The sequence below is a fragment of the Oncorhynchus keta genome, chromosome 23 (assembly GCF_023373465.1).
Source record: "Oncorhynchus keta strain PuntledgeMale-10-30-2019 chromosome 23, Oket_V2, whole genome shotgun sequence".
Lineage (NCBI taxonomy): Eukaryota > Metazoa > Chordata > Actinopteri > Salmoniformes > Salmonidae > Oncorhynchus > Oncorhynchus keta.
This window is the reverse complement of record NC_068443.1, coordinates 17,095,740-17,103,445: the sequence shown is the minus strand read 5'-3', so window position 1 is coordinate 17,103,445 and position 7,706 is coordinate 17,095,740. Positions and strand designations below refer to the sequence as shown.

The window sequence follows — 7,706 nt, the reverse complement described above, 5'->3', positions numbered from 1 at the left end:
GTACTCTGCGGATGTTGTAGAGCATGAACCTACAGGAACGGGACACCGCCTTGATGTTAGTTGAGAACGTCAGGGTGTTGTCCAGGATCACGCCAAGGTTCTTAGCGCTCTGGGAGGAGGACACAATGGAGTTGTCAACCGTGATGGCGAGATCATGGAACGGGCAGTCCTTCCCCGGGAGGAAGAGGAGCTCCGTCTTGCTGAGGTTCAGCTCGAGGTGGTGATCCGTCATCCACACTGATATGTCTGCCAGACATGCAGAGATGCGATTCGCCACCTGGTCATCAGAAGGGGGAAAGGAGAAGATTAATTGTGTGTCGTCTGCATAGCAATGATAGGAGAGACCATGTGAGGTTATGACAGAGCCAAGTGACTTGGTGTATAGCGAGAATAAGAGAGGGCCTAGAACAGAGCCCTGGGGGACACCAGTGGTGAGAGCGCGTGGTGAGGAGACAGATTCTCGCCACGCCACCTGGTAGGAGCGACCTGTCAGGTAGGACGCAATCCAAGCGTGGGCCGCGCCGGAGATGCCCAACTCGGAGAGGGTGGAGAGGAGGATCTGATGGTTCACAGTATCGAAGGCAGCCGATAGGTCTAGAAGGATGAGAGCAGAGGAGAGAGAGTTAGCTTTAGCAGTGCGGAGCGCCTCCGTGATACAGAGAAGAGCAGTCTCAGTTGAATGACTAGTCTTGAAACCTGACTGATTTGGATCAAGAAGGTCATTCTGAGAGAGATAGCGGTAGAGCTGGCCAAGGACGGCACGCTCAAGAGTTTTGGAGAGAAAAGAGAGAAGGGATACTGGTCTGTAGTTGTTGACATCGGAGGGATCGAGTGTAGGTTTTTTCAGAAGGGGTGCAACTCTCGCTCTCTTGAAGACGGGAGGGACGTAGCCAGCGGTCAGGGATGAGTTGATGAGCGAGGTGAGGTAAGGGAGAAGGTCTCCGGAAATGGTCTGGAGAAGAGAGGAGGGGATAGGGTCAAGCGGGCAGGTTGTTGGGCGGCCGGCCGTCACAAGACGCGAGATTTCATCTGGAGAGAGAGGGAGAAAGAGGTCAGAGCATAGGGTAGGGCAGTGTGAGCAGAACCAGCGGTGTCGTTTGACTTAGCAAACGAGGATCGGATGTCGTCGACCTTCTTTTCAAAATGGTTGACGAAGTCATCTGCAGAGAGGGAGGGGGGGGGGGATTCAGGAGGGAGGAGAAGGTGGCAAAGAGCTTCCTAGGGTTAGAGGCAGATGCTTGGAATTTAGAATGGTAGAAAGTGGCTTTAGCAGCAGAGACGGAGGAGGAAAATGTAGAGAGGAGGGAGTGAAAGGATGCCAGGTCCGCAGGGAGGCGAGTTTTCCTCCATTTCCGCTCGGCTGCCCGGAGCCCTGTTCTGTGAGCACGCAAATTATCCAAACCACAAGCTAATCAACAGGCAAAGGTCAATACAGGACTATAATTGAATCGTACTACATCAGGTCCGATGATCATCGGATGTTGCAGGGCTTGAAAACTATTACAGACTACAAAGGGAAGCACAGCAGTGAGCTGCTCAGTGACACGAGCCAACCAAACAAGCTAAATCACTTCTACGCTCGCTTCGATGCAAGCAACACTGAGGCATGCATGAGAGCATCAGCTGTTCCGGACGACTTTGTGATCATGCTCTCCGTAGCCGACGTGAGTAAGACCTTTAAACAGGTCAACATTCACAAGGCTGCGGGGACAGATGGATTACCAGGACATGTGCTCCGGGCATGTGCTGACCAACTGGCAGGTGTCTTCACTGACATTTTCAACATGTCCCTGATTGAGTCTGTAATACCAACATGCTTCAAGCAGAACACCATAATCCCTGTGCCCGAGAACACAAAGGCAACCTGCCTAAATGACTACAGACCCGTGGAACTCACGTCCGCAGCCATGAAGTGCTTTGAAAGGTTGGTAATGGCTCACATCAACACCATGTGAGCCATGACCAGCCTTTCACAGCACTTCACGGCTACAGTCGTGAATGCTACAGGTCGTAGTCATTTAGGCAGGTTACTGTAGTGTTCTTGGGCACAGGGACTATGGTGGTCTGCTTGAAACATGTTGGTATTACAGACTAAGTCCGGGAGAGGTTGAAAATGCCATCGGAAGAATCCCAGAACATATCATGTCTGTGCTAGCAAAACAGTCCTTTAGTTTAGCATCTGCTTCATCGGACCACTTTTTTATAGACCGAGTCGCTGGTGCTTCCTGCTTTAATTTTTGCTTGTAAGCAGGAATCAGGAGGATATAATTACGGTCAGATTAGCAAAATGGAGGGTGAGGGAGAGCCTTATACTCGTCTTTGTGTGTGGAATAAAGGTGGTCTAGAGTTTTTTTCCCCTCTGGTTGCACATTTAACGTGCTGATAGAAATCAGGTAAAACAGATTTAAGTTTCCCTGCATTAAAGTCCCCAGCCACTAGGAGCCCCACCTGTGGATGAGCATTTTTCTGTTTTCTTATGGCCTTATACAGCTCATTGAGTGTGGTCTTCGTGCCAGCATCGGTTTGTGGTGGTAAGTAGACAGCTCCGAAAAATATGGTTGAAAACTCTCTTGGTAAATAGTGTGGTCCACAGCTTATCATGAGATACTCTACCTCAGGCGAGCAAAACCTCAAGACCTCCTTAATATTAGATTTTGTGCACCAGTTGTTATTTACAAATAGACACAGACCCCCCTTGTCTTACCGGAGCCAGCTGTTCTATCATGCAAATGCAGCGTAAGCCCCACCAGCTGTATGTTATCCGTGTCTTCGCTCAGCCACGACTCAGTGAAACATAAAATATTACAGTTTTTAATGTCCCGTTGGTAGAATATTCATGATTGTAGCTTGTTTATTTTGTTATCCAATGATTGTACGTTGGCTAATAGGACTGATGGCAGATTACCCACTGGCCATCGGATCCTTACAAGGCACCCTTACCCCTGACCTACACCCCTCTGTCTCTTTCTCATGTGAATGACAGGGATTTGTGCCTTGTTGGGTGTCTGAAGTGAATCCTTCAGGTCCGACTCGTTAAATAAATAAATCTTTATCCAGTACGAGGTGAGTAATCACTGTCCTGATATCCAGAAGCTCTTTTAGGTCATAAGAGACAGTATCTGAAACATTATGTACAAAATAAGTTTCAAATAACGTGAAAAAACACACACTATAGCACAATTGGTTAGGAGTCCGTAAAACGGCAGCCATTTCCCACGGCTCCATTCTTTGGTGTAGGAACATTGCTGAAAGACGTCCAATGGCTCTATCAAACAAGAACAACCATATCTACACGCACAAAAATAAATAGTGTGATCAGTATAACATAAAGCCTTCGAGAAATGCCCCCATCAATACACCGGAAGCAGTCATAGGGTGTATCATTCAGGACGCAAAGCCCAGACCTGCCATCCTCCTGGGTAATTATGTGTGAAACAAATCTCACTGTCTTAGAAATGCCTCGAACATGATGAAAACAAGCCCTCAGGGTGAAAATCTCCTTTTACATAAAACACTGACATCTCACTGGTGTGGGGGTAAATCGCAATGTAAAGGCACCAATCATTTGGAACTATGGATCTGCGAATGCCATCTAGTGGTCTTTCTTGATCTCAAGCAAGGATACCTGGCTTTGACAGATAAAATAATCTCACATGCAGTTGGTCAGTCAGTCGGTCAGTCACTTGTTGAGCCTTTCTTTGGTTCTTCCCACGGTGACACAGTAGTATGTAGTAGTAACACTCATGTGTAACACAGTAGTAACACATATGGTTTTGCAATATCATTTTAAACATGGACAGAATACATTCATGTCAATGAAGCTGTAATCCAAAAAGAAAACGGACCCTGATTTAAGGTAGTTTCTGAATCATTTAATCTTTAAATGACAAGTTAATTGATAGTCAATTATAGAAAGTGAAAGGGCTGCTTTACAGAATAACCAAAATGCATCTTAAACACTGCCCATCTCAGGCCCCCAGTCAACAACCACCAACACTACTGGCCCAACCTAACCTAAGGAAAGGAAAGGAAAGCAAGCAGTCATATAGATCTAAACTCATTTAAATGCCATGTAAGACAGGGTTGTGGTTTGTTGTTTACCACCACTCACTCTACTGTCTTCTTCCTCTATCACACCAGCATCGCTTTCTTCTGCACCTTGATGGTCTCATAGGTGTCCTGGCCTTTATGGGTCAAACCCTGTGAGAGGAAGAACAATGTGGGACTTTAAAACAACTTGAAATCCTTAAAACTGCAATACTCTTTATCATTTATGATATACTGTAAGTCATAATAAGAATAAGAAAAAATATCTTACTGCGTAAAGTCCCTCTCCTTTCTGTAAAATGGAAATTACGAGAGCTGTTATCTGCGTTGTTATCTGCAGAAGGCACACATGCACATGCACACACACACACACACAATGTATTTTATCAGAAGAACATTTAACAGAAGAACATCATTCCTCATTTCTCCTCCCGTCTTTCTCATGTTCTCCTTCTCTACTTCTTTTTATCGGCAAAGACAGGAATTGGTGTAGAAGACTAGACACAGAGGGTGGTGATGCGACCGTTTAAAGCTTCCACTGTAATTTGATTTTCTTTCTACGCATCTGTTTACCGGAGTATTTCTGTATAACAGGATATAGTGTTGCATTATAGTCTGACTGTAATGGAAACTGTGTTTATAAGTGGCAGGGTTGGTGGTCAGTTCTTGTTAACAGGAAATTATCACAGTTGCTGAAGGAGGGGGACGAAAAGCAGAACTGTGGACTTCGAGGTGACATGGTAAGACGGCATATGACTTAACATATAGCTAATTTGTTGAACAACCAGGATGAAACATTTGGCCAGCTGAATTTGATCAACATTCAGATGTATACATATATTTTTTGGTTTGTAAAGAAAGCTAGTTGAATATTGGTTATTGAGAATATTGTGTAAATTATACATGCCCAATATACATTCACTTTCTCTCTCGCTCTTTCTTTCTCTCCATCTTACATACGAACACATTTTTATTGTACCTGTGGATACCCGCCAGTGACCTGTGGAGGTCCGCCATTGTTTATGTAGAATGGATGCATCTGAGGAACATGATAAATATCATTAAACAGCTGTGTGAATGTGAAACATATTCTATTTATGTGGGAGCTGGTCTTTAATTGGTGTGGCATTTATATTCTTATTGATGTTTTGAATGTGCTATTATTATATAAATAGAATTTTACAGTATGAATATTGTTAATATGTCATGGAGATATGTGTGCACTGCATACCCTGATGTATCATATGTTTTGTGGATGGTGGGATGATTTATAATGTGTTATAGAGCGTTTATAATTCCTTACCCTCAGTCTGCAGTACAATATGGTGAGCAAGACGCCGTAGATCACGAGAATCCCATCCAGGATATAACACAGTTTCCCGTCTGACACTTGGGCCTCTGCACACATTATGGGATCACATTGCATCATCATCATCACTATCCCATCATCATGTAAACAAATGTTTTATCTTCCATAAGCCTACTATTTGTATCTGTTCATGTTGTAATACTGCAAATAATGAATTATACATGTAATACACATTAGTGTTTAGAACATTGTAGTTAAATATACAGATAAATCATCTATTACATAGAGTACTGTATTACTAGGCCATTAAGTTGAGGATAAGGAGTAATTATCACAGTACACTGAGTATACATGCCCCTCTATGTGTGTGTGTGTGTATGTATATATATATACATATATACACATATATATATATAGTATAAATATCCCTGTCCATGATGGAATAAAAAAGTGCTGAACATCATAATGTATAATAAAACAGGATTCTGACCTGCCATGCTGAAGTTCAAGAGTAGAGCGACCAAGATCAGAGATCCCCGAAACATCTTCGTAGCAGGCACAAAATGAAAGACACGGTTAAAGAGAGTAGATGGAGAGTTGGAGCACTTGGTGTTATTTCAATGGCTGACTGTGGGTTTCTGACACCTCTGAACAGAAAGTGCAGAGAGCTCTATAGCAGGAAGTTATGGGCTCATACTGGTGTCCGTTTTTATATGCTAAAACCACATGCTTGTCCCCTTCCCACCCACAGATATACACTATTTGTTAACTTCAGTGAGATGAGAAGATGGAAACACAAACATGTACATATTTATGATGCATACATTATTACACTGTGCCTGGATACCTCATTATGTACCATACTGTAATTCAAAAGAATGGATACTGTGTAAGGCTACTTGTTAGTGTGATTAACTTTCTTTAAAGTGATGTAAATATAAAATAATATGGTGGTTCGAAACTTCAACATAGTATGATATACGTACATACACATGGCTAAATAAGAAGTTACTTTTCAGGGTGTTGACATGGTGTTGCATGTTGTCACTAAAGCATTGTTCACACTTCAGGCCTTAATGCTCAAATCAGTTTTGTTTTTCAAATTAGTTTAGGAATATTAACTGTCCAAACAGCAAGTTACAAGTAACAAAATCGGATTTGTGCATGTTCAGACAGCAGTCATTCGCTGACATGGCTACGCTATTTGTCGTAGTAGTGACAGGCGTGTGCACAGTGGTGTAGGCTGATTGGTGGTGGTGCTCCTGCTTCTTATCACACATAAGTTATGTAGCAAGCTAAGGTGACAACAATGCCTGCCTTGGACGTTTCCCAGTTGATTTGAATGTTCAAAATCATAGTGTAAGAACCCTTTAAAAGCCTCAAAGGATATGATCCAACTTTCTAAATGAGTTTCCTTAATTATCTAGTTACCTACCACATGTTCTTGTCAACAAAGTAGCTAGCAAGCAACAAGATATGCCAAGTAACATTCTAAAAATCACTTGAGGGCAAATAAATCAGATTTGACCGTTCAGACACAAGTCGCATGGCCAGGTATCAATCAAACTGATTTATAAACCCTCAGCTGGTGTCACAAAGTGCTATATAGAAACCCAGCCTAAAACCCTAAACAGCAAGCAATGCAAATGTAGAAGCATGGTGGCTAGGAAAAACTCCCTATAAAGGCAGGAACCTAGGAAGAAACCTATAGAGGAACCAGGCTATGAGGGGTGGCCAGCCCTCTTCTGGCTGTGCTGGGTGGAGATTATAACAGTACATGGCCAAGATGTTCAAATGTTCATAGATGACCAGCAGGGTCAATTAATAATAATTACAGTGGTTGGTCAGCACCTCAGGAGTAAATGTCAGTTGGCTTTTCATAGCCGAGCATTCAGAGTTCAAGACAGCAGGTGCGGTAGAGTCGAAAACAGCAGGTCCAGGACAAGGTAGCACATCCGGTGAACAGGTCAAGGTTCCATAGCCGCAGGCAGTTCAGTTGAAACGGCATCAGATTTGTGTCTTGAAATGTCATATTCCATGTTCTTTTTGACTGTTCAGACTGCAGGAAATGTAACAGATTCGAATCAGAAATGCCAAATAATAGGATGAGTCACTTCAAACTGCCAATGTGCAGTTTGAAGTAGCTTTAGCTTAAGAGCTATATTGAATTGAATAATGGGGTACTATGCACACACAAAAAATACAATGGAACTGACCAGGAAAAAAAATGTTTTAGGTAAGAAAGGGAAGTTTAAACTAAATCTGAATTATGTTTTATCCTTCTCTGAATTATGAAGGAGCCCTGAGATCAGGGATTAGATATACTGTAGATTGTTCCTTGTTTAAAGAC

At 42.9% G+C, this 7,706-nt stretch overlaps 1 protein-coding gene across 4 annotated transcripts; it reads right to left on the bottom strand.

Moving 5' to 3' along the window:
- Positions 1–3,850: 3,850 nt before the first annotated feature.
- On the bottom strand, positions 3,851–6,037 carry fcer1gl (Fc receptor, IgE, high affinity I, gamma polypeptide like). 4 transcript variants are annotated; one of them, XM_035799579.2, is made up of 6 exons: positions 5,847–6,037; positions 5,351–5,445; positions 5,027–5,086; positions 4,319–4,381; positions 4,112–4,200; positions 3,851–4,014 (listed from the first exon to the last, which is right to left on the bottom strand). In XM_035799579.2, exons 1-5 carry the CDS (start codon positions 5,899–5,901, stop codon positions 4,132–4,134), a joined length of 342 nt encoding a protein of 113 aa, XP_035655472.1. In that variant the 5' UTR covers positions 5,902–6,037; the 3' UTR covers positions 3,851–4,014; positions 4,112–4,131. The 4 variants fall into 4 exon arrangements, with proteins under 4 accessions (XP_035655472.1, XP_035655474.1, XP_035655469.1 ...); XM_035799581.2 differs by having other exon boundaries at positions 4,319–4,339; positions 5,847–6,033; XM_035799576.2 differs by having other exon boundaries at positions 3,851–4,200; positions 5,847–6,035.
- Positions 6,038–7,706: the final 1,669 nt, after the last annotated feature.

What these genes read in the sequence shown, in the direction of transcription:
- fcer1gl (XM_035799579.2), bottom strand. Translation starts at nt 5,901, where the DNA reads ATGTTTCGGGGATCTCTGATCTTGGTCGCTCTACTCTTGAACTTCAGC. An exon ending in CTTGAACTTCAGCATGGCAG is followed by an intron (nt 5,446 to 5,846) that starts GTCAGAATCCTG and finishes TAATGTGTGCAG; the next exon opens with AGGCCCAAGTGTCAGACGGG. An exon ending in TATTGTACTGCAGACTGAGG is followed by an intron (nt 5,087 to 5,350) that starts GTAAGGAATTAT and finishes CATGTTCCTCAG; the next exon opens with ATGCATCCATTCTACATAAA.